This window comes from Epinephelus lanceolatus, chromosome 21, assembly GCF_041903045.1.
Source record: "Epinephelus lanceolatus isolate andai-2023 chromosome 21, ASM4190304v1, whole genome shotgun sequence".
In the NCBI taxonomy this organism is placed as follows: Eukaryota; Metazoa; Chordata; class Actinopteri; order Perciformes; family Serranidae; genus Epinephelus; species Epinephelus lanceolatus.
The window spans coordinates 33,634,722-33,662,036 of NC_135754.1; the positions used below are offsets into that span (position 1 = coordinate 33,634,722).

General features: G+C 41.4%; 1 protein-coding gene across 1 annotated transcript in view; it reads right to left on the reverse strand.

Annotated features, from left to right (window-relative positions):
• Positions 1-27,315, reverse strand: part of myo1d (myosin 1D) — a 192,329-nt gene that overhangs the window by 39,355 nt on the left and 125,659 nt on the right. The window contains exon 21 of the mRNA XM_033611683.2: positions 10,326-10,480. Coding sequence (XP_033467574.1) covers positions 10,326-10,480 — 155 coding nt within the window. The remainder of the gene's footprint in view (positions 1-10,325; positions 10,481-27,315) is intronic.

Here is a 27,315-nt window from a genome sequence, read left to right on the forward strand (position 1 = left end):
GACCTGTCACAACATCCTGCTCTTCTGTCTTATATGTGACAAGGACTTTTCTGCATCAGCATGAGGCTTTGTTGCATTTGATGGAGCGGAATCTTTAAACTGTATCGTACCACCTGTGAGAATTGAGGATGTGGATGAATAATTCAACACTGAGCTATTTTTACACTCAGATCTCAGCAGGAAAGGTGTGAAGCAGAGTGGAAGTGTGTGATGGAGAAATAAGCTGCTAGAAATGCTGGCAAACAATAAGGAGAAATAAAAACGAGAAAATAAAATGCATTCAAAGGTATCACACCTCAGTATGACACTTTCAGCTCTGGTCGTCATCTGAGAGTCACTACATGAGTCCACTACAGCAGTGCGGGGTTAAACCTCTTTCTCAAAGGCTCAGCAGGTGAAGTAGAGAAATGCATTTTCCCTGTTTGTCCTCTGAATGAAACTGCAAATGTTTGTGCTCTCTCACAGGAGGCTGTTCCTTGACTTGGCATAAACTTTTTAAGGGCTTGACCCCAGGTCTACTTGTCTTTTTGGAGCATCTGAAACAGCAGCTATTCCTCGCAGTGTTTAAAATTTAGCACAAACTATATATTATAGAGGAAAAGATGTGATTGTTTGAAGCTTATATCTGCCAGAGGATGGTAGCATACTTTCTCTGAATTCTTTTATTGTGATATGATGTTTGTCTTGAAAAGAACCTGTTACTCACTGTAGCTCAGGACTAAAGATTAATAAGCCAAACCAAAAATAAACTCACGCTGGCAAAGAACACAGCAAAAGGTTAAGGCCCCGATCACACATAAAGTGTTTTAGCAGCTGGAGGCTCTTTTTTGTATTTGCTTTTAATTATAATTAAGCTTTTTGCTCATGTTTTTTGCGTCGTGATGTGCTTCATGTTTCTACGCTCTAGGCACCTGGCATTTTGGCGGAGCTCTCTGAACTCCTCCAGTTGAAAAAACCTCTGTGCAGAACAACTCAGAGCGGAAAAGCGCTCCACGTTATATCTTTTTATGTCATCTTTTTTCCCATTGTTTAATCGGATGATTTGAAAGACGGGCCCTCTGAGGTGGTCTGCACTACAGTTTCACTTCAGGAACCAGTTCAAACAATTTACACAAGTGATGACAAAGAAACAAAGGAGACGGTCAAGAGACATTTCTAATTATTTTGGTGAACTTCCCTCTTATTTTTGTAAAATTATCCACCAATGAACATTCTGTAATCACTGTCTCAGATTCCACAACTTATATTTGGTGTTACTAATGCCTTAAACTGAAAACACACCGGCACCATCGCGGCGCAGCTCGTCAACAGACAAGTTATTACAACTTTTACTGAAAGATCTGCACTTCCTCCACCTATGCATTAGCTTAAAATCATGCGTGCACAGCCCTTGATTACAGCACCTGCTTGGTGTTGGATGTTAGCTGCTGCTGCTGTGTTAGCTCGTGCTAACTGGGCAGACATTGAACTGATTGGAAGGGAAGTGGCTCCAGAGATGGCGATGACAGAAAGTTTGCTGATCCAGCAGGGAGTCGGGACGATCCAGGATCAGTCCTCTGGTGCAAAAAGGGTCAAATGCAGTAGTGTAGGTATCAACAAACCAGAGCAAACCAGAGCTGTACCCACTGTTAGCCAAATGCACTCAAGTTTTAAGGGGTATTAGTTTAAGTGTTTTGCTGTATTGTGCTATGTGTACCTCAGTATATGCATTGTGGTATGTCTATTGTAGTTGATGTATTGTGGGATATGTACTGTGGTATGTGTATTATAGTGTGTGGATTGTGTTCTTTACTGTATGTTCCATGTGTATAGTGTACAGTGGTTTTATGATGTTTTAAACTGTATATTTTAATAACATTGTAAGTCTACCCTAGCCTGGAAATCCAGACTCAAATCTAGAAAGATTTTGAGTCTGGCCCTCACCGATACACCCTTCCTACCCAAGGGGCGGCACTAACTGAGGCATATTAAACGACCGCCACACACAATTGGATAGCACGATGGCCAATCAGAGCAAAAACAAGGTGACGTATTCATTGCAGTTAGCCCCATTGGTTTGCCGACCAGTGGAACTAACTGATATATTATGCAGTATCCCGTCGGCAAAACGGCAAAAACTTCCCTCCTGGAAGCGAAGGCTTCTAGGGCAGTCTTCTGTTCCTCTCTCAAGAGAAAAGATAAGTGTAGTTGGCTTAGCGTTTCTTCCAAAGCTAAATTGAATGGACGCGGTCCTTCAGCAGCTGCCATTTTGGCTGTTTACTTTTAGACTCCTACGGAGCAGCGTTGTCTTCATCATGTTACGCCCGCCCAGAGCCCGCCTCTGTCAGACAGACTGATCTGATTGGTCCGATAGGCAATTCAGCGGGCTCTGCTTGTCAGGGCCAGATCCCCGTGCAGTGCAAATTCGAATTTGCTGGGGGCGGGGCATCTGGATTTCCAGGTTAGGTCTACACGTAAAAGCCCAACAAGTAAACAAGAGCTGAATATTAGCAATAGCTATAAACTGTTTGTGCAACACATCAGTTCTACACTCTGCATTGGAGCTATGTTAAATTGCATTATCCCTATATGATAAAAAATAAAAAAATAAATCAAGTACTGACACCCAGCCCTATTGACAGTAACTTAACAGTGACAAAGTAGAAGCAACTATTATAAATAACGAGTGAATCTCGGTGCAAAAGTGTGGTGGGTACAGCATGACTCTGTTGGAATTAGTGCTGAGGAAATGTCAGTTATCCTACATCTATAAAGACAATGTGCTGTCAAGTCGGAAGTCTCGTTTGATTGACAGCACAAAGCATCAACAGCAAATTAAAACACGAACAGATCAGAAACCAAGGAGACATCTTATTAAAGCATGATAAAACTACTTGTATCATTGGAAACAAAACTTGTCTCTGATATAAACCTTTTTCAAACAGGCTTAAATTCTCTCACTATTTGAGAATTTATGGTAATCAATAGAGGGTGGAACATATAGTTAGGGCTTCTGGATCGCCCGAATGTCTCATTGATTTTGCAGTTGTGTGTGACAGATGCAGAGTGTCTGCTCTGCTATCCTGGCAGCGGACGGTGGGAGTGCTGCAGTCGCTGCTGTGTGGGGTGCACGTCAACACACACACACGCGCGCACAGGAGACAGAGAGAAAGGGGGGTGGCTCTGTCTCATCTAAATATAGGCCTCAACAGCAGCACAGCCTTAAATATTTCATTGCCTCCTCTCCAGAAATGAAGGAGGGGGTGAGCCAGGGGAGGACGAAGGAGAGATTGGGAGAGAGGCAGAGAGAGATGAGGAAGTGGAGGGGGGCCGCAAGGGGTTCATGAGACTGAGATCAGTACAAAGGGGATATAGTCAAAAATAGGAAGCAGAAAAAAGGCATGAAAGAGGGAGAGGGGTAAAAGGAAGGATGGAGGGAGGATGGAGGCTGAAGGCATGGGAATCTAATCCCCCCTCCTCCCTTTTATGCAAAATAAGAATGAAGTATTTCTGAATTTCTCAAGACAACTGGTGCGTCATGGCCGATAAGAGGGTTATCTTCTTATGTATGCGTTGCCGAAATCTCTGAATCACTTTACTTTGAGGCAACTTGGTGTGATATTGATAACTTTCTGCTTAAAAAAAACCCCGAAATATGCCAGCTCTGACACTATCTCCAAACTAAAACCACTCCAGTCTTCAGCACAAAATCAGAACTCATAATAACATGAAAAAACAGATTAATGCCAAACAGATTTGGAAACTGTCAAAAAAGAAATCGTGCCTCACTGAAACTCAAGTATCCTGACGCAGCTATGACAAGACGAGGGTTTATTCCCAGCGGTGGTGTCATTCTGCTTTGGCCTCGCTGTCACTTTGAGGAGGATAAAGTGTTGCTCTGTTGCTGCTGTAAGCTGCCCTTCTCCCTGCTCGCTATTGTGCATATTGTGCATATTGTGCACTGTGCAGCATGTTGAAGGAGAGATAAAGGTTAAAGCCACATCTACAGGGAGCTGCAGCGCTGGGACACTGCATGCAGAAGATCGCACGGGTGCGGGTACACAAATGCGAGCGGAGTCGCATGCAGGCTGCCTCTCAGGAATTCCACCCTATACAGACACGCACATGCACGTTATTGCAGCCAGAAACACACACACGCACACACATTTGCTGGTGTGCTCTTTGTTCTGTCAGTGTTGTACAGTGATGGATGAGTCAGTATGCGAAGCACATGGAGGGTCATTACAGGAGGCCCAGCGGAGGCCTTTCTCAGCCCGACACCTACGGAGAAATGGGCTCCACAATGGAATAAGATACCATCACAGAGCGGCAAGGATGGAGCAAATGCACTCCAGGCAACGCTGCGCACACACACATACACACACATACCCACACACACACACACACACTAAGATAAGCAGATTCAGGCACATCTGTCTGCATGCACAAACCCTGTCTGTCTCTCTCCCTCCCTCTCTCACACACACAAAGCGAGACGAGCATGAACGCACGAATCAATACATGTGCCAGACTATTGTGGAGGAGTCAATTCAATAATCAGTGAAATGAGAGATGTCAGCGATCTGAAAGCATGCTTCATCAAAACAGCAGTCACAGCAGCAGAAGTATAGAGCCATCAAAATGTTTGAAAACAAATGAATTCTTGTTTTTGACGCTTTGATCGGATTTTATAGCATGTTTTGGTAAAATATTCCACGGTTCAATCAGGGAGTTTTAAATTTACAGAGTTGAGGTGTGGACATTTTGTTCTTTAAGGGATGTTTTGTGTGGATTTGGGTTTGCAGTTCTTGGGGCCAAGAAATCTATAGTTTGACAAATATATGTAGAAACTGAAATATCTCTCAATGACTATTGTTTGGGTTATGATTATGTTATATTCATGCTCCCCAGAGAAGGAACCCAAATGATTTTTTTGAGACTTTTTAACGCCAATGTGTGAAGTCAAGCCTCACAGAGCCTTTCACAGGCCCTAATGCATCAGGGGTGATTTTTTCTTGTGATTAATTCCCACGTCAGTTTATTTTTTTGAGGTGCTGATTTTGTCACGAGTTCCTTCACAAAGAACACAAATATTACGTGATTCAAAAGCAATTTTGTTTGCGTAACAAGGTTGATTTTTTCAGGCTGTTGTGCCACGAATCAACAAATCACGTTGTGCCTATACTTACAACGCTTATAAAACACCAACAAAGAGGCTGAAGTTTGAACCACAATGGAAAACCTTACTACTCCTTTCAATGTTTCCAAGGGCACACCAGATCCACTCCATTGATTCTTACATTTCATAATAAAAGCCCTGGACATATTCACTGCGTAACTGTTCACCAGAGGGAGCACAAGTTCACAGCAGTTTGCTTCAAGAAAATTCAATAAAATAGCTTTATGTATCTGAGGTTATACAACAGCTTACCTCAGACAGACTGCTGGACGCTGCTCTGGGTCAACAGGATTGCGATAGTTGTCGCAAATTCACAATGCTGAAGGTGAATCTATTCACATCAAAACTTTTTTTTGAACAAGTGTTGAAGCTGTAGCAAATTTCGAAAATTTCCTCAGCTACTTACAACAAACTGTACTCATGCATCTAGCAGTCATTACAGAGAAACTGCAGCTTCAGACACTTCAGCACTGGCTTTAGTATTCAACTGTGGTAGTTTCTGCTTGGTACAAACACATTTCCCACTCACAATAGACCAGACAGTATCACTCATTTATAAGGTCTAAATGAAACTGTGTATGGCCCAAAGAACAAACCAGTAAATGGAATAGGAGTGAGGAAATCCCAACAACAGGTACATCTAATTATTTTTAACAGTACAGCCGGATTTAATGACAAATCGATATCAATTATTCAGATAAAGTGCACTGGGCTTAAGTGGGAACAAAAGGTTGGACAGGGACACGACGTTTTTCCTCTATGCAGTCAATATAAGAAAGAATCTGTGTGATAGAAACAGGCCGCTTCAGTCGACAAACATGACCCTGAAAGACTAATGTAGGAATTAGAGTTCTCTACAGCACATCAGATAGGCCCAAAGCTTTAACATGTCTCCTGATGTTTAATATTGTGGGGATTTTCTGACATTTCAAGAGTATTTTGTTTTCTTTTTCCCCTGTTTCTGTGTGTGTTTGTGTGTATACGCCACTGTTAGCTCAGTCATCCTCTCCTGGGATTAAAACACAGGATGAAAGTGGAATGAATGAAATCACTTTATTCACACACACCGCTATTTTAGATCATTTTTGGAAGGTCTCCTGCTGATGTGCACTTAACCGTGTGTATACTGCTTGTACTCATAGGAACAACACTCGTTGACATTTGCAAAATATTGTGATGCAACACATTAAAAGCATGTGACAGCATCTTACGTTAATACATGACAGAACTAGAACTCCTTGAACTCCTTACTAATGGTTCAAGTCAAGTTTCTCTTACAGTTTACACCGTACATACTACAGTCTGTGAAAACATGGAACATGGATTTTGTCATTACAAATGTAAATTCTTGAGTTATGGCCAAAAACATATTTGGTGAGGTCACTGTGACCTTGACCTTTGACCACCAAATTGTAATCAGTTCATTCTTGAATCCAAGTGGACGCTTGCGCCTAATTTGGGGAAACTCCCTCTAGGCCTTCTTCAGATATTGCGTTCACAAGAATGAGATATATGCAAGGTCACAGTGACCTCGATGTTTGGCCATCAAAATCCAATCAGTTCATTGTTGAGTCCAAGTAAACATTTGTCTCAGATTTGAAGAAAGTCCCTCAAGCTGTTCTTGAGATATTGCAGTAACAAGAATGAGAAAGATGCAAGGTCACAGTGACCTTGACCTTTGACCACAAAACTCTCATCAGTAGATTGCTGAGTCCAAGTGGACGTTTGTGCCAAATTTGAAAAAATTGCCTTAAGTGTTCTTGAGATATCACGCTAACAAGAATGAGACGCATCGAAGGTCACCGTCTCCTTGATCTTTGACCACCAAAATCTAATCAGTTCATCATTAAGTCCAAATGGATATTTGTGTCAAATTTAGAGAAATTCCCTCAAGGCATTCTTGAGATATTGCGCTCATAAGAATAAGACGAATGCAAGGTCACAGTGATCTTGACCTTTGACCACCTAATTCTAATCAGTTCATTCTTGAATCCAAGTAAACGTTTGTGCTGAATTTGAGGAAACTCACTCTAGGCCTTCTTCAGATATCCTGTTCTATCAATTCATTGTTGAGTCCAAGTAAATGTTTGTGTCAGATTTGAAGAGAGTCAATCAAGCTGTTCTTGAGATATCACTGTAACAAGAATGAGATAGATGCAAGGTCACAGTGACCTTGACCTTAAACCTTGGACCACCAAAATCCAATCAATTCATCTTTGCGTTCAAGCGGATGTTTGTGCCATTTTGTAACAAATTCTCTTAAGGCATTCTTGAGATATTGTGTTCACAAGAATGAGATGGAGATCGTAGAGACAGATATACATATGTAAGTGCATACAAAAAAACGAGAACATAATGCCTCCAGCCACAGCTATCGGCAGTATGGAGGCAAAATGACCTTTTACTTGAACTAGAGGATCATTATTGCTCATAAAACTTACAAAAAAAGGGTGAAGTGAGGACGAGTCTGGTGTTCACGGAAGTGGGTGGGCGTATGATTCTCCTGATGCTCAGTGGAAAAGACAAGCTGCTTTTCTGCAGTCCACTAACCTCATCTGAACTGAAATAAAACAAATTCAGCTAGAGGATGAGATACTGAGATACAACTTCAAATCCACATTTCAGTATCCTATTCATGGGTTTTACCTTGTACTGATCAACACGACTATTCTGAATAACAAAATACTTAAGTACCTGTATTAATGTGCATGTGGACAAATTCAATAGGTTGTTATCTGTGCTATTCTTCAGGGTCCTAAAGTGATAAAGGTGGATTTGCAGTGGATTATCTACATTAAATATGTAGTTTGTAGTTTTGGAGAGCTATATACAAAAAAGACAGTCCTGAAAAGAACCTCAGTGAATCAAAAGGCAGGAGAGAGCGACTGCAGGATTCAGGGATTTAATTCAAGGGTTTTATCTGCATGTATGTTTTCCTGTGGTTGGAATCAAAATGAATGCTGGCCTTCACAGGGTCCTATCCTGAGGAGCGCTGTGAGCTCAGATTAAATGAATATAAGAGTTCAAGCGAGGGCAGCTGTGGCTGTGCACTCTATCTGCCCCATAATCCTCCTGCCACAGGTCACATTGGCCACACATCTGGGCCAATACAATTGGATCTGACACAGAAATTCAGCTGAGAAGGTTATTTCAGCTTTACCAAAATGTGATTGTTATTTTAGGCTACGTCTTTGTCTGTAATACTGCTGGGGGTTAAACTAAATGAAATGGGGTTTATGTGGGGACAATATGCTGACCATCAACTGAAAGGGATTTTCTCTGTGCAGTAAATAGAAGAAATGCGGCGACCTTTACCTTCACCTCAGTGTCAGACAGAGGTCATTTCCATCAGCAAACTGCTGTTCACCTTTTTAAAGCATTTTATATGGAAGGAAAGGTGAGTTTATCTCAAGGTACATGTATAATGTCTTATGTGCAAGGTATTATCTTAACGATTTATGTGGGAAATACTGCAGCTAAAATATTGGTACAACACAAAATATCTAATAAAAAATATATTTGCAGCCAGGAAGACAGCTGTAGCACAAAAACTGTTACAGATTGAACCTTCAATAAAGTTGGATAGATATTGTGACGAACGTTCAAAGTTTGGAGACTCTCTTTTCCCTAAATATATGGGCTCATAAATTCTGGCAATACTGGCAAAAACGAATTGTGTTTGTGAATTTAAGTTGAGCTGGCATGTAATTTTGTCAGTACCATGTTTGTATGAGTGCATAGGTTACCTAATTAAGCCTGAAGCTTAATTAGGCTGTTTTGAAAGTGAGAAAGCCGTGCAGAATAAAGTGCTTAATGCACACTATAAAGGGGATTAAAAGTTCAAATGCAGCAGAAACAAAATGTTTTGCCTTCTCATTTAACAAACTACAAATGTCCACTGTAAAACATACTGGAACTGTGCAGTAGCTCCGGCAGGATTCTATTTCATAACCGCCCACTTGCAATGGTTCCAACATGTCCACAAACACAGTCTACTCAGGGGATGCTGATTAATGTTTTTTTTTTCACCAATGTTACTAACACAACACCACCATAAATCTCTGATTAGCCTAATGTATGCATTAATACCAGCTCACAGGCCGGGTTTACACAATCATTACTGCAGCTGTCACACAGTAGCAACAACATTCTGATTAATAGTGGGTAGGTTGCAGTGGCTGAAATAATACATCATTAATGTGGAAAAAAATTAATGACAGTCTCTAAAATGTGAACATAGCAGAGAGCAGAGCAGAGCTGCTGTTTGCTGCTATGTGTCCCATTAAAGAAGTATTTCATAGATATAAGACACAAATACCAGAGAATAAGCACTCTGGCATTCACTTTTGCTCATCAGGTATAAAAACTACAACTGCCAGAATGCACTGTGCTCCTGCTGGTGGGTGACTTAATGTGGATTGGTACCATTGGTACATGTAAAACGCTAGCAGCAAGAAATAGGCAATGCCGTAACAGACTCTTGGTTTATATTCGATCAATGCTGCCTTGTTTTACAGTTTGATCAGCGTTTTCACTGTACAGGAAACAGTATGGCGCCCACTTCCTGTTTACAATCTCTTGCTATTATAGCTAAATATAACACTAAAATGGGTTTCTAAGAACATTTTAGATAAATAGGCAGTGCAGTAAAAATATCTTGATTTATATTCCATCAAATTTTGGTCCAATTTTGGCGATGTCAGTCTCTTGATCTGCTTCTATACCCTTTGCGTCCACGGCGGCGCCAACATGGGTGGCGAGCAGCGGAAGTACGGCCCCAAAAGCCAGCAAAGCTCCACTAAATGATGTAAAGATGTCATCTGGTGGAGTTTTGCCATGGGGGGAGGAGGGATATCTAGGCACTGGTTAGATAGAGGGAAGTTTACCACAACTACCAAGTATCCCTTTAAGAGAAACGGATAGTGCTGCTGTCCATAGTAGGCCACTGATACCAACGGAAACCAACTTTTGTTCTTGTGCGTAAAAGAGATAAACCTAGGTATTGGCCAACGATGTATGCAAAAAAAAAAAAAAAAAAAGAATTTCACCATGCCTCTCAGGGCTTCCGTAACTTTAGGACACTTTTTCAACAGTTGAAAATATGAAGCCACCTGTAGGCAAATGAGTAATTCAGCTTCTACAATCACTTGTTTCCCCCATCGCTTACCTCTTGAAGTGGCTAAGTAGGGTGCCAACCAGCTCCCCGATGCGGCTCTCATTGGCAGGCACCATGCCCTGCAGGCACACCACGAGATCCCTGCTGTCCTTGGTGTGGAACACAACCAGCTGGTCCTTCCCAGGGGACACGCTCACTCCCGTCACCTGGGACAGTGCGAGAGAGAGAGAGACAGAGAGGACACACAATTAAACACAGATAAACATGTACATAGAGCCTACAGAGAAACACAAACATGTGAAAAGGTACAAATGTGTGCTGAGAGACGCAACACATAACCATCTGTACTGTGGATAAACACAAATACATCGCATGGAGAGACACAGATGATCAGGCATATCAGGGAATATGAGTTGGCGCACCCCACAGGACGTGAATTCACTGGGGTTACTGCACCAGGCTACAACTCATCCTGTTTGACTTCCGCTGGAAGTAAAGAGAGGAGACCTGAGGAATCTGGAGTATTTACCAGATCTCCTGTGTCAGTAGGAGATAAAAAACCTTGATAAATAAAAGGTACTGCTCGTGCTATTTTTGTGTGGATGTTGGTAGTCATGCAGCAGCCAAGGGTTTTTTTCGTCAGGTACAGCTCTAGTTTCCAAAATGGAAAGTTTTAACTTTTACTCAGGTTATTTATTTATGGGTGTAACTGTACTTTCACTTGAGTTTAGATGTTCAGTGCTCTGTCAACTATAGTCTTAAGACTGCTGTGATAGAAAACTTAACTTGCTGCAGAGCAAACACAGTCTACATCTTCCACACATCTGCAGCTCCATATTTCTTTTTTTCTTACTTTATGTTCCTAATAAAACTGCACAAAGCGATGCTGCCTCTCTGATTTGTAAAAGATGTGGTCGTCTTGTTTGAATAAACTTTACTGGAACTGTTAATGGACAAAACCAATGGTATACGTAAGGGATAATGTACAGTGAGTCATTATTGTGAAATAAACCCTGATGCAAATTACCCTGTACATCATCCCGCCTACGCGGCTTCTAGAAATCGCAAGATATTGATGTAAAAGGGATTTTATTGCTCCCTCCAGAGTCTGTGATCAGAACTGAGTCTATAGTAATGGATGATACACAGATGTGCCTCCCTTTAGAGCCAACCAACATCAGCAAACTAACTGACCTTAATAACTGTCTTTACGACATCAAATCCTGGATGGCTGCAAACTATTTTATTTGGACTACGGCACTTGACCAGAATCATGTCTCCTCATCTTGGCCCTTTGGTCCCCTCTGTTGAATCTCGTGCTAAAAATCTTGAGGTCATACTTGATTCTGAGGTTTGACGAACAAATCAATCAAGCAGTAAAATTAAGTTTCATGCAGTTGCTCATAATCTCTAGACTTAGATCAATTCTCTGTATTTCTGACCTGGAGAAAGTCATCCACGTCTTCATATCCTCCTGCCTCGACTATTGCAATTCGTTATATTTTGGTATTTTTCAGTCTTGCTTATCCCGTCTTCAACTCGTCCAAAATGCAGCAGCAAGAGTTTTAACAAGGTCAAAAAGAAAAATTTCCGTAATTCTACCAGAGATGGGAGTGGTAACTCAGTTTGCGCCCTGGCGTCACCTCCCTGTCGGCATGTGTGTGCTATGTTGCTTCCTGTATGTGTTACGTTCAGCTGAAGGATAATCTTACTATATAATGACGAAAACTCTGTCTGTGTGACTGTTCCACGTTTTTCTCCTCACTGACTTGGTCAATCCATGTGAAATTTGGCACAGTGGTAGAGGGTCATGGGAGGATGTGAATGAAGCAATATTACATCAATTGGCCAAAGGGGGGCGCTATAGCAACTGATTCAAATTGCAAACTTTGAATGGGCATATCTCATGCCCCGTATGTCGTAGAGACATGAAACTTTGCACAGAGATGCCTCTCCTCTTGAGGAACACATTTGCCTCAAGAACCCATAACTTCCGCTTGTATAGATTTTCCGCCATTTTGAATTTTTTGAAAAACACTTCAAATCAATCTCTTCCTACGAAGTTTGAGCGATCTGCATGAAACTGGGTGAACATAATCTAGGGACCAATATCTAAAGTTCCCTCTTGGCAAAAGTTGGAAAACTTACTAAAACTGAGCTTCTATAAGGCAATGAATATTGCGGAGGGCGTGGCTCATCACATAAAGGTGTATAACATCTCAAGGGTTTCACCCATCACCACGCAACTTTGTAGGCATATGACCACACATAATCTGAGGGGACCCCTCCATTATTGACCCCATCAAACAGAATGGGGGCGCTAGAGAGCTCATTTCTTATCTAGGCCTAACCGCCATATGGATTTTTACTAAACTTGGTAGATATGTAGAACAGGACGCCTCAAGGTGACTGGAGAAATTTAACTCTAATTTGCAATTGGGTGGCGCTATAACAACAGAAAAATGCTTAAAAATGGCTAAAATGCAACCGATCGCTGTGGCTCCCCCTGTGGACCAGTGTTGAGTTTTTTCTTCTAATTTTTGGTATGACTAAGTCATGGTATGGTATGCTGTACATAATCACAGAAACTGTCAGTGTGTCATTCTGTCAGTCAGTCATTCTGTCTGTCCCACGTTTTTCTTCTCACTGACGTGGTCAATCTATGTGAAACTGCACATAGGCATTAAGGATTGGCATAGGTAGAAGGTGACAAAGCTACCAGTGGGTATTGACTAGTAATAATTAATGATTAGCCCAATATGAAATATTGCCCATGATCAGGATTGTGTGTACACAACGATAAAGAGTATGGATTTATATTAGGCCTACCTAACACAACCAGAAGTCTCGTGGCTCTGAAAAGTGCTTTCTTCTCAACCTTTTTGATTGGTCTCCCACGTAGGGCTATGCGATCATTAGAAGAATATCAACTATCACGACTGATGACAACACCGAATGCTTCTTCAAGCACCTCCATCATCAAAAAAAAAAACGGAAAACTAGTTGTAAACAGGACGTGATGAAATATTTACATACATTTTTACAGAGGATCGCGTTTGCACGGGATTAGTATTTTCTCTGGACCATTTTACAGAAGGTAAAAGGCGCTGTAATTTTTACTGACATTATCCGTAATGATAACAGACATGGCGCTTTCGGACGGGACTAAAATCCCTGGTAATAATTACTTTACCCCACGTCTCCACGTTAAACCAATCCTATCCGAATAGGGCTAAACGGTCTCGCCCCATTGTGCATTGTAGAGCTCTTCTCCCCACATCACACTGGGAGAGAACTAAGTTCATCTGATCAAAGACTTCTGTCTGTCCCCAGATCCAGGACTAAGGGTTACAGGGACAGGGCTTTCTTTATTGCTGCCCCAAAACTCTAGAATTCTTAAACACACTTTTACTCTACAGTCTTTAATTGAGCAAAGTGTGACTGTCATTATTATTATAGGTGCGATTATAACAGAAATGATGTGTTATCATTGCTATCTTATTATTTTACTGCTATTATCACTTCAAACTTTTTACTTTCTCGCTTTCCTTTTGCTTCTGTTTCTTTGTTCTGTGTGTACTGTAAGAGCACTTTGGATTTACTTTGTGTTTAAAGTGCAATATAAATAAAGTTGACTTGACTTGAATATTGAACAAAGTCGTGTACTAATAATTTAAGTGTAACAGCCTCATCAGAAAGCAAAACAAAACAAGAAAAACCCCACAACTGTAAAATCCAGTGATAAAGACGTACACTGTTGTGATTACCTTGATAAATCTTGAATTACCCACTTAAGTTGTTTTTATTTTGCATGATACGTTAAGTTTTAGTGTGCCATGTTCTGTTAAGAGCTTTTTAACAGTGAGACTAAAAACAAGCCAAAGCAAACGCTGGTGTCTGGTGGTGTATTCACCGGGCTTCTCCCACTCAAGGCTTAAATCAGCACCTGCAGTAGAGATTTATTGATCAGCATCCCAAAGGTCCAATCGAATTTTTGTACTCAGAGCCCCCAAATGACGTAACAGCGAAAAAGCAGAGAGGCTAAAAGGGGAATCCCAGTTTTTGCGGTTGGGTTGTTTAGCTTTACAGGTCTTCAAAGTAGACACAACAGGAAGAAACCAATATCCTCACAGGCAAACACATCTCAGGAGGATGAGGAGCTCATTAGCTCCCCGTTCCCTTCTCTTTCATCCCTGTTTTCCTTTTATACTATTATCTCTCCTCCTTCTTGCCGAGCGTTCTCCTTTGTCATTCCCACCCTAAGGTTTCTAACCATTTATTTCTCTCATAATTTGTCTTTCTGAGCTGAACCGAGGTGCCACATGTTGAGGAAACAGCCAGAGGGGAGCCAGGCAGGTACATTAATATCCACTCACCAGACTGCAACGCTGAGACAAATTCCCCATCAGGGGCGGACAGGCTGAGACAGGTTGCTTCCGGCGGCTAAACAACCAGCTAGCTTATTTAGCTCCAAAATGACGCCTGTGACTTCGGAAACAAACACTTCACGTAATCACCATGAATTAAAGCCTAAAGCCATGCCTCTCTGTCGAGGCAATCCACCCGCAGTTAATTACATGGAGCCGATTACATTTACATTTATATTAAAGGCTTAATTGATTGGAACGACAGTCAGTGTTCTAATGAGTTGGGTAATGATACATTCTGATTCGTTTCCTTGTCTAATTTTTTGTCTTGATTCACCAAATTAGTTTTACCCCGAGTATGAAGTGTGTTGGAGGCATTTATCTGCCCAGCCATCTGTTCGAGTGCTCGTCTCGTCCCGACCCACACCAATCAGACAAAACTCGAGGATGATCAGAGATTTCATCAAAGCAGGCCAAGTTTTTTGTGTTAATTTGTGCTGATATCTAAAATGCTCCTACACACTGAGATAACAGTCATTCTGCATGGAACACTGAGTGAGATGGGTCTAATAAAATCTTCCAATCTGTGTCAGACAATAAGATATCAGCTTTGAGGCGTGTGACTGTAGATTGTGCAGTGAATGCCTGATGAATTCGCTATTCTAGACGCTATTCTAATGGTAACTTTTGATTTTTAGCCAAAACTGCCAAACATCATCCCGTTCCAGCTTCTAAATTGTGAAGATATTTTGCTTTTCTTTGTCTTACGTGACAGTAAACTGAGTATCTTCGGGTTCCAAACTGTTGGTCGATTAAAATACACACCTGAACGACCTTTCAACTTGGACTTTAGGAAACTGTGATGAGCATTTTCAGTTTTCTGACATTTTATAGACCAAATGATTAAATGAGAAAATAATCAGGATGTCAACTGAAGCCTTAGTTATGGTGCAAATTAAAAAAAAATAACCAGGTCAACTCAACTTTTGTCTTTTATCTGCATAACTGACTTTAAAAATGTTGGTTAAAATGTTGCATCAGTGAATTCTAGATCATTTTATGACCTCTTCTAGCAGGTTTGTCGATGTGGGTCAATTAGATCCTAAATTTCTGGCACTGCCAGTATTTTGATGCAGGCTGTCTTCAGACACCGGAGCTTTAAACTAACCATCAGTGCTTCTCTCACAGTTCGATTTAGGATCAAAGATTTGGATTGCCAAACACAGATTTATTAACGGCCCAAATTCACACACACTGTCCAAGGCCCTTTGGACATCAAGTGTCAGAGTACCCCATGCATCTGCGTGGTAGTGAACATAAAAGTCGAGTCGTGCAAGCAAATCTCAGCTCTTCATGTTCAGGTGCACAAAACTTGGTACAGAAATTATCTTGAGCAGGGCTGCCAACTATGACGCACTGACCGTGAGAATAACTTTTTAAAGTCAACTTTTCAACTTCTCAACTTTTCTTTTGTCCTGCGCCACATGTCCATTATCTTACACATAAAAAACTGATTTGACAGATACCGTCACGGCACGTCAGACAAGACAGAGCAGCACAGCGCAACAGCGACACCATCTAAAACCCTGTCAAGCCGGCTGCTGCTTGGGTTTTCAATTGAAAAAATGTTTAAACTCTCATATATGAAGAAAAAAATAGTAAATGAATAAATCTATTCCTTCAGAGGTCTGCCAACATTTTGAACATGATCCTGCTCATGGTGACCCTATGATCATGAAAAAATTGATCTTATTTTACTGTACTGCCTGTAAGAAAATTAAAGGAAAAATCAGCTTAAATAACAATGACTTCCTCATATTTTAACCATCATAAAAAAGAAAATGTTACATCAGCTATGTTTTATTTCTTCTGGTTGGACCTAGCCGTAGAAGAGGTGCCAGGAAAAAAGGACCAATGGTGCAGTTAATTTATTTGGTGCATGTAATTTTAAAATTAACATGTACCACAGAAAAAGTATTTCGAGACCTGGCCACTAATAAATGAAAGAAAAAGGCCGTCTGAGGTGCCGAGCGAAACACATTGCTCTTTTCAGTGTTAAGAAAAGATCCGTGCTTATATATTTCTGAGAATGTGCGACTTCTACCACAAACATTTCTGGTTACATCTGGATCTTCGTCCTTGAGGAGATTCAGCCCATCCTATTGTCTCTTTCTCTCTCTGTTGTTTACTTCCTCCTGTCTGTCTGTCTATGTGGATGGTGTGTGTGAGCTTTGCCTCTTGTATGCTGGTGTAGTCTGTCCTCTTTTCTGTTTGTCTATGAAGGTGGAGAGGTCGTCATGTGGCTCAGGTCCTAACTGTTAAGCAGCACCTGAAATCGACATCCTTCCCGGATCCATATTCCTCATATGTTTACAATCTGCCAATTATCTGTCATCCCTATAGTCTATACTGTAATTTAATATGTTGGTTATAGGGTTGAGTGAGTACACCATTTCTTGGAGTAGGCAGTGTAAATTAGTGGGTGGGGCTTAAACCAGGAGTGGATGGGACCTGACAGAAAGTTGCTACTTCAAGCATGAAATTACTCTTGGTTCATCAGAAGTTGATATATCTATTATTTATGAAAACTATTTACAGAGCAGCCTCAGAATTGAGCTTCAGATAATTTTGGATCTCAAGAATAAGAGACTGAACACAGCTGCCCAAATGAAGGTCTGTCACATTTCACTGGAATGATACTCCTAAAAAGTACATTATATATATCATGCGAGTATTCGGCTCAACCCTATTCTGTACACATTTAGTACGGGTCTGGCAGTTGTGGGAGAGGTATCCCTCCTCTGTTGCTCTTCCTGTGGTTACTTGCATTTTTTCCCTGTTTAAAGGGTTTTTGGGGAGTTTTTCCCTTATCTAAACTGAGGGTGTTAGGACAGAGGGTGTCGTATGGTGTGCAGGTTGTAAAGCCCCTTTGGGCAAATTTGTGATATTGTTTTTTATAACTAAAACTGTCACTTTTGTCTCTTTTTTTCCTTTTTCACACTACTAAATATGTTTGAAATAGCATGTGGCCGTACCCAACTCAGAATTACACCAGTTGAATCAGATTTGGCAGTTCGTCGATTTGTGTTTTTGCCATATAAATTTCAAAGCTTGAACGGGCTCAGCAGGATGTTCAAAGTGGCAGCTGCATTCACGTAATGTACAAGCTAACGGCGCTAAGGATGGATCGGTGCAACAACATTTTTTGCTGACACAACATACCATAAAAAAAAAAAAAAAAAAAAAAAAAAAAAGCAGAAGACCGTATCGTGTTAAGTTGCTGTGAGCTGTAAATTCAACACTTCTGACCAGAAGAGAGATGATAATGTTATGGTACAAAGCCACGCTCTGTGTCTGCAGCTGTCTGTACTAAAGAGTAGCATGAAAGTCAACTCTGCAGCAACATCTGGGGACCAAAACACCCTCAGAAGTACACTGCACAGCACACTGACAAAAATAGTCTGCTTCACTTACGCAATCTAAGTCAACTGAGGGTCTCTGACTGAAGATTTGAATCTCTGACTTTCAGGGGGCAGCCCTCAATATAATGCATCTCACAGCTCTGCTATGTCGTTTTTCAAATCACACTGATTGGCTCAAGGAGAACATTAGACACAGACATATTTGTTACAGTTTGACCCAGAAGGGCTGCACCAAATTGTGTGCTAATGTCTTATTTGCATTTATAAATGCCATGCACCCAAAGAAGAGGTATTTTGGTGAAAACACTAGTGAGTGAACTCCTTTACGATGTGGCGTTGTCAATGTGCAGACAGGACCACAGTGGTTTTTGTGGAGTGCTCTCTGGTGTGATCAACTCTGCTCTGCTGTTGACATGAGGACATAATTTGAACAGCAGGTTCTCCTGGTGTATTCTTAGGGGAACGACCTATTGGTTATATAACACCTCCCGACAGTCCCGGAAAGATAGAGGAGGAAAATAGCAGCGGGAGCAAAGGGTGCAATTAAATGAATATGATATAATAAGCAAAGCTCTGCAGCCATTCATGTTGTGAGGCTAGTGAGCCAGTTATGTTTACAGGGCAAAGAACAGTCATCCCCCTGCACGTTGCCTCTGAGATGAATGAATTTATTAACACAATGATGCTTCATCACCTTCTCATCCTGATCTCAGTGTTTTGCATAATTTAAGAGCTTCTTGCAGACAGCAGACGTCTCTTTTGTTCACTGTATTCTTTGGTTAAGAATAACTTGACATGGCTGCACATGTACAGCAGCAATCATCTCTGTAAACAAAGTCTGTACGGTCACTATGCAACTGTGGGCGGTGGTAGGTTGAGAAAAGTGAAGGGATCAATGGGTGAATGAAAACCCCACGAGGGGAGAAAGAGCGCGAGGAGAATAAAAGCCGCGGGGATCACAGATAAGCCTCGCTGGGAAAAAAGGGAGGAAAGGAGCGCACATACAGGAGAGCGATTTGTGCACATGCCTGAACGACACCAGACATCAGCTGATCTGCCCTGCCGCTTGGTATCCATGACAACGCTGTCTCCTGGGAAGTTGGCATGACAACAACGGGAAGAGAGAAGCGGCAGCAGCGGAGAGAGAGGAGAGGAGAGAGGGGAAAGACAGCACTGGATAGGGAGCGGGGTGAGGTGGGGGTGGGTGGGTGTAGGAGGAGGAGGAGGAGGAGGAGGCAAGAATAGAAAATGAAAAGGAAAGATGGTGAAAAGCAGTGAGATGAGTCACTGATGCAGAATGTATAGCTCAACATTTCTTCAGTGTTTTATTTAAGATGAAATTCAGGGTGATGATGTCACTTTTGCTGCACAGGCATTAATTGGCGTGTAAATCCTCGGGCAGACAGTAGTCGGCTCCTCCCTGTGGTACGAGCCATCTATCAGGCCTTATGCTGCCCTGCAGGAGCAGCAGTAAATACACAGTATAGGGCAGCCAGGGGGGATGCTGTAGTGTTAGCCTATCAGTGCTAATCAACATCGAGCTAACTGCTCTCCCCTCTGTTTGACCTTCTCCGATCGATAGCTGCGCGTCACGCTGCTGTGCCTCTCAGCCCACAGTACATCTCTATCTCCTCCCCCTCACCCCTCTTTTCTTTCTACACTTCTTCTCACCCGCCTTTTTTCACCTTGACCGATTCACTCACCCACTCGGCTTGACATTTATAAAGGCTCGGTGTTATGGATACAGCAGGGCAGTGGTTATAATCGGTGATGTCATGGTGACTAACAGGGTGAATGACTCTGGCAACCAAATGTTGTTGAAGCAACTTTATGCAAGAATTAATATTTTTGCGAGTCGGCGCTCCTACAGTCAGAGTGGTCACACATCACACTGTCGTAACTACATACGCCTGCAGGATTGCAAACTGTTTATACTGCCCTGACGTAAACTGTAGTAATCTGTCTCACAGGAACACAAAGACAATCCGACAGTGAGTGTTATCCCTGCTGATGTTGTTTATGAAAGATTGTGACAGAATGTACCCTTATCGGTGTCATCCTTGTCTCATGGAGTCTCACGAATGGCTGTACACGTGCATTTGTTGACAAACTGAAAGGTTTGGAGCCGGCAATATGACATCAAAGCACCATGTCAACTGACAGGTAAAGTAATATTACAGGATTTTACACAAAAAAATGATTCTGCACAGTTTTATTTATTGTGACATTGGAGATAAACACCAAAATAAAAAGAAAAACAAAGAATGACAAGAAGTTTCAGTTTTGCTGAAATACTATTGTTTTTGATTTTGACTTGGTGAGACAGGGATGACATCATTAAGGTTGCAGCTTACATCGCAATCGTTCATAAATAACATTGAAAGAGATGTACACTCTCCCTACTATGTAACTCTGATGAGCAGGTCAGTTTACCAAAGCCTTACAAGTCAGTGTACTGTCGTAATGATGTTCAGGTGACTACTGACCTTCTTTTAAATGCAGATGCAGGGCTCTGTCCTATGTTTGTTCTTCTCAATATCAGTGCCGCCTTCGATACAATACATTGTGAAATTCTTTTAAACCGCCTGAGACATCGGGTCGGTACATCAGGTCCTACTTTTAACAGACCTGACTCTGTAACACACAGCAGCTCCTCATCCTCCTTGGCTCACGTTATTTATGGAGTACCACAAGGTTCTATTTTGGGTCCAGTTCTCTTTTCACTCTACATGCTTCCATTGGGTCACATACTGCAAAAACATAACGTGTCTTATCACTGTTATGCCTATGACACCCAGCTGTACATACCCATCATTCCTAATGACTGCAACAGCCTAGATCCCCTCAATAACTGCCTGATTGATATCAGAGAGTGGATACATCAAAACCACCCATGGCCTAACAATAACAAAACAGAGGTTTTACTAATCATTCTGCACTGTGCGACCGAAGTGCTAGAACACCAGCTATTACTGTTTTAAGGTTTAAATTCTCTTAAGGATTTCGTGTTTATGTGATTGTGGCAGCCCAAAAATGCCTGATTTCATGGCAGCTTTTCTTGTGATGTTTATAGGCATTTTTCTGCAATGAAATTGAGGGGGCAAGTGAAAATTGCAAAATTAGTTGTGATGCTCTCACGGATTCAGCGCTTATTATTATGAGCTTTCAGTGTTTCCCACAGAATTATAATCAATTTGTGACGGTTGGGGGCTGATTACAGCAAATCAGCTGTTAATGTCGTTCGACGCAGCACTGAAGGACCGTCTCCATGAGCTGCTCTCCTCATGCGCTCTCTGCCCGGATAGCATGGGCCAACACAGCATGACGTGATCTCATCACGACTCGTCATGTATTACCATTTGGGCCAAAGCCTTGCAACTGTGGTTAACATCCAATACTGAGCTGATAATCTGACACCGACAGCAAAACAGCTCAACTCCGTTGTTAAACCTGTGAATAAATATTGGGTAACATTAGCCATGTGAAGCTAATGGTTAGCTCTGTCACTGTGTATTTGTGATTCCAGGCAAAGACAGGGAGAGATAGGGGCTGAGCGAATCAATAGGCTGCACAAAACTGTTCAAAGAAATGAGATTTTCCCTGTTTTATATCTTCAAATTTAGAGTAAAGCTGCAGTTACTGGACAAAATTGCAAGGTTGTGCAGAATTCTATGGGACTGGCTGAATTTGTGTTGCTCGTTGCAAAATCCTTGAGGAGCTGCTCATGGAGCACTATGATAAAGTTGCTTTAAATGAAGAAGCTGGCAATTTTCTGTATTTCTCTGGTTGTGAACAAATCTCATGAACAGACCAAAACCAACAAAGTCTTTTTTCACTGTTCGGAAAATGAACAATCTATCTGTGTGTTTTTAAAGATCTACAGCTTCAGTGGGAACCAGTGTGCACCAGACTTACAAATATATAAACAGGCAACTTATTGTTTTTATTTGTTATTAGGATCAATTTCTTGTTTGCTTGGGTCTTTTTATGGGATATGAACACATTTGGATTTTGTTTTTGGAGTGCAAACCCAATCAGTAAACATTACTTTCCCATTATACTGATTAGCCTTTTATAAACGGGCATACAAATATGTCAAATATGAATGGAACAAGTCTTAATTATCTAGATAAAATACAGGCATGAAATGTTTTGTTCATGTTTTCAAAGGGTTTAAAAATGGTTGTAAGCGTCTTTTCCCTCAAGTCTATCTTTGGTTATAATGTACGTATGCTTTATGATTCTTGTTGTGTCACCTTGAATGTGTGAAAGCTGTAAACCATACCATGCGACCCCCACGTCCTTCTACAACACCGACGGCTCCCCATATGCCCTGTGCATGAGACTGAGCCTCATCTATCAGCTCAGTGTGTGTGCGTGTGTGTGAGTCACTCTCTCTGAATGAACAATAACTAAAAATCTCCTTAACTCATGCTGCTCTCTCTCGCTGCCACCATCTGTCTCAACTCCATCTCCACATTTCACTTCCAGATGCAGCGATAAAGGCTTCAGGTGTCCATCTCCGGGCTCTCTTCTAATTCCCTCCTGTCATTTTGTCAGATTGAACACCGGGGTGTCTCGTCACAGTTTGTCACCCCACGCCAGCCTCATCTCTCACTCATTTCAACACCAGACTACGGGGGCGTATCCGCCTCGGAGATTAATGTATTACACCTTCACTTCCTGTCTCATTTCTGCCTCACCTCCAAGGTTAGCGGTGCAAATAAACTGCGTGAGCAATAAATGTGTCATAGCAAAGCATAACAGAAGAACCGGTTGTACAATATCACCAATAGTTTGTTTTACGTATGCATTACTCTGCTGCTTCCTCTTCTCTCTCTGTTTTATTGAGATGGACATTTGGCAGTCCATTTAAACTTTGTGAAACGGCATAAATATATCTGTGTTTGCTCTTCATGAGGATGTATTTGTTTTGTACACCGAAAGAGTGAGGACATATTAGCTGGTGATCACCTCCTCAAAGGGCTATTTGAGTGATGACTTAGATTTGGTCAAATTTCATCACCCTTAAAATGTATTATATAAGACTGTATTCTGTATGATTGGAGAGAGTTTGGTGAGAAGATCAATACTACTTTGACAGTTAGCTTAGCTTAGCATAAAGACTGGAAACAGGTGTAAACAGCTACCCTCGTAACAAAATCTGCCTACAGCATTGCTAAAGCTCACTGGAGCTGTACGCAACATTCAAAGCATATCTATGATTCAGAGTCTACGCCAGGATTGTCTGCACACGGCTCTCAACATGGAGGTGGCTGAGCTGGAGGCTAGCAGCTAATGGTGCTAACAGCAAGAGCAGACAGTGCTGATAGAGATACCAGTCAGTACGTTTACATGCACAGCTTGATCGAGCTATGCTCAAAATTCGATTTTGGCATCTAATTGGACTTCTGTCCTTGTCCCAGTTTACATGCAACTGAGAAAATCAAATTACTGACGGGAACGTGTCCTCCTCCTCAACACTAGGTGGCGATATGCTTCGTTTCAGCGGGTTAATACGGCCCCCTTTCCAGTTGACCTATTACGTCACTTAATAATAAACAACTGGAGTCAGGCGGCAGACCGGCATTTTCGAACAACAGCAAGATGGATAATCGTACAGCTTTGTTCATCTCGTACGTAATGTACCCGTTACTGATTGTGCAGATAAGGTGCACACTATCCCTCGTGGTCATGGTGATTTCGAGAGGCAGACAAGAACGCCGTATGCTGTTGGAGGGCTACAACAATAGCATGTCTTGTCTGTTCTGGGGTCATATGCCAGCCTGGGGGGTGTGGAGCATGCGCACATGCATTGTCTAGTTTACCTCCGATTAAGGCGTATACATGCCGGAGAAAATCGAATTCCAATCGCATTATCTGGGTGTCTTAATCGGAGTTGGAGAACTCCAATATTAGTCGGAGTATCACTTTTACATGCACTTCAGTTGTCCAGTTATAGTCGGATTAAGGCAATAATTCGTTTTTTTCAAGTGTCATGTAAATGTACTGAGTGTTAACATTGGGGGGGTACGTGAGAATGGGCATTATACTTCCGCGAACAGTGTTAGTGAGTAGTTAACTACATGGAGTTCTATTTCCAGTTTAACTACAATTTGCAGTATTATTCTCATGATGTTTTATGCCATGTCTGACAATATGGCACAACAGCTCTTTGGCCATGGTTGTCATTTAATGACAATTACCTGCTATTTGACTAAAATCACCTCTGGTTTGCAACCAGGATGTCTGTGATCAAATACTATAATTATTTGATAAGTTTAGCATTTTCCTGATTTAATCCCAACAACTGCTCCCTATTCTCTCCTTAAAACACTTTCTAATACCCCTTTTTGACAGTCATGGGGTGGCTTGGCTTGGTTTGGTTTGGGCCATCAGCCCAGCGCGGCAGGGATTTGCATTTCCATTACAACAGGGCTACCAACTTGAAGGTGTGTCTGATGACGGCTTGGAATGATCCATGGCTCAAGTCCCCTGTTATTTTTGCTACATGTGTTTTTCCACAGCAGGGCAGGTAAAAGAAGTTTACCTGTTGGAGGTGAGCTGTTTGCAGAGGTGCAGTAAGAATCTGTTGTCTGCAGCTCTTCATCAACATCTCACTGTGGCTATTTCTACTTTTACTCTTCCTCCCTGCTGAATTATTAGACTTGTCTTAATTGAAGAAAAGATGCTAAGACATTTCATTTCCTGTTGATTCTTCACAATAAAAGCCCCCTTTTATTTTGTTATGTAAAAACTTTGATTGTGAAGCAGCAAAATAAGGATAAGCAACTTCACACAACTTCGAATAATCGAAAACAGCAAAATAAAGCAGATATCTAAGGACAGAGGTGAGTAGAGCCTCGACTTGTTTGAGGGGGAGAAGCTGTGTTGTTAAGGGTTGGCTGCAGTCAGCAAGACGTAAACCGCTACCCACTTGAAATTGGGCGGCCTGGCTTTTGGACCTACTCTGGAGAAGGTCCATCTCAGCTTAGCGTGACACGGCGTGTCTTAACTGATAATGAAACGTGGTGCAGCGTGGCTTGACTCGCCGCCGCCAAAAGTGACAGTGTAAAGGCTCATAGGTGAGGATTAGCCTGCCCTACACTTTACTCACTGTCAGTCCAGTTGTGCCTTCATATAAGATCCAGACTCAGACTGTGATCATTTCCTGTGATGTAGTTTAAATGTAGCTGAACTACTCTTTGAAACTAGTTTTACTCGTTAGGTATGGAGACAGAGACGGACAGAGCCCCCTGTCTGTACTCTGTGTTCAATTTGTCCATATATACGCTGGTTTTCTGAAAGCTTACGGATACTGATGAAACGGAGCAGTACCACTGGAGATCAGGGGGCAGTGAAGTGTCGTCCCAGTGAGATACATCAGTGGGAGACAGTGACAAAATTTAAATAATGGTGGAACAGGATGAATCTTTAATATAGTGAAAAGTATTCTCTCCCCATGTGTTGGTATGTTTGTAACGGCCTCACAGACCACCACTGTTTACAACACTGAGAAAAATTCACCTCATGTCTGGTCTGAATACACCTTTCTAAGAATTTTATTGATCTTCTCATCTGACTGTCAGCAAGAAAATGAAGAAGCATATTTTGTCTTTTTCTGACCACATCTCAAAACAGGTTAAAAACTCTTAATCCTAGTAGACATTGATTTGACTGAAGAAAACAAGAGAAAAGAAAAGAGGATAAAATAAATTCCACCTTACATGCAAATTATTTTGTCACTGCTTGTGAAAAAAACCCATAACTGGCATGAAGTCAACACACACACACAAAAACACGCAGGACACATTTGCCATGGAAACAGCCTCATGTGCTGAGAGCATGTAGCAGCCTTAATGGGCCTATCACAGTGTGAATATGAATCAAAAGCAGCCAATTGTAGAGCTGAATGAGATTTTTGCATATTGACATGTTGCCACAGAATAACAGGCTGGTGAGACGTGGAGACCAGAGATAAAACTGTCACCTCTGTCACAGCTGCTGTCACAAACAGCACGAACGTAAACCTCAACTGGAAGTGCGAGAATATCATTTAGTTTACATCCTACTGTTGTATAGAAGGAACATCTCTAATAAGAAAATCTCAAGTAGGGCTGCAGCTAATGATTCTTTTCATGAATGATGAACCAAATAACTGTAAAATGTCAGAAAATGTCAAGTCGTTTTGTCTGAATAACAGTCCAAAATATAAAGATGTCCAACACAAAAGAGAAAAAATAAGCAAATTCTGACATTTAGGAAGCTTGAACCACCGAATATGAACTATTTCTGCTTGTTTAATTACCCTGATCGCCTAATCTATAAATTAACAAGTTGTTTCAGCACTATGATAACTTGACTTTCTGATTATCAATAATTCGTTGTAGGTTAAAAATAAATTAGATTCTCTGTAAACAAGACGACTGTAAAACTGATATCCTGTGAATTCTATTCCACATATACATATTTTAACTGGTATGATTTGTTCAACCACATTCGAACCAGCTTCCCTGAACCCTCTAATCTAAAATTTATATTTACATTTATTTATGAGCCAGAGTCTGTCTGTTACCACGGCAGCATTCATAGGGATTTAATAAAAGCAACATGTAATGCTCCAGAACAAGTGTAAATGCATATACATTCAGACTAACGTAGAATAAAAGAAGCATGTAAAGCATAATCCCTTTACTGCACTGGGTCTTCAGTAATTAAACCAGGCAGTTCATACATATAATTCTAACAAGGCAGGCGTAGAGAGCTCTCTTTCTGATATACCGTATGGTCTCAGTATAGTGAGGCAGCCTTTGTAATTAAACTGGGACAGAAGTGGTGTCCATATCAAACTGATTTATCCTATTTTGTTTTTTAATTAATTTTAAAATGGTTTCAGTCTCATTTTTGGTGGTTAAATGTTTCATTCTAAATCTCTGTTGTAAGTGTTAAAGTTTGTCAGATTTAGTGGCACATAGCAATGAAGTTACCAACTGTAACTTCTCCAGTGTGCCAAATGTGTAGGAGAACTATGTAGGCCAGTGTGCAAACCCGAAAGGTGCTATCTAGAACCAATGTTTGGTTTGTCCATTCTGGGCTACTGTAGAAACAACATGGCGACCTCTGTGGAAACGGCCCCTCTCTGGATGCAGATACAAACAGCTCATTCTAATGCGACGAAAACACAACGATTCCTTTTTTCAGGTGAATATAAACTCATGTAAAAATAGTTATGAATATCAGCTTCCATTTCTC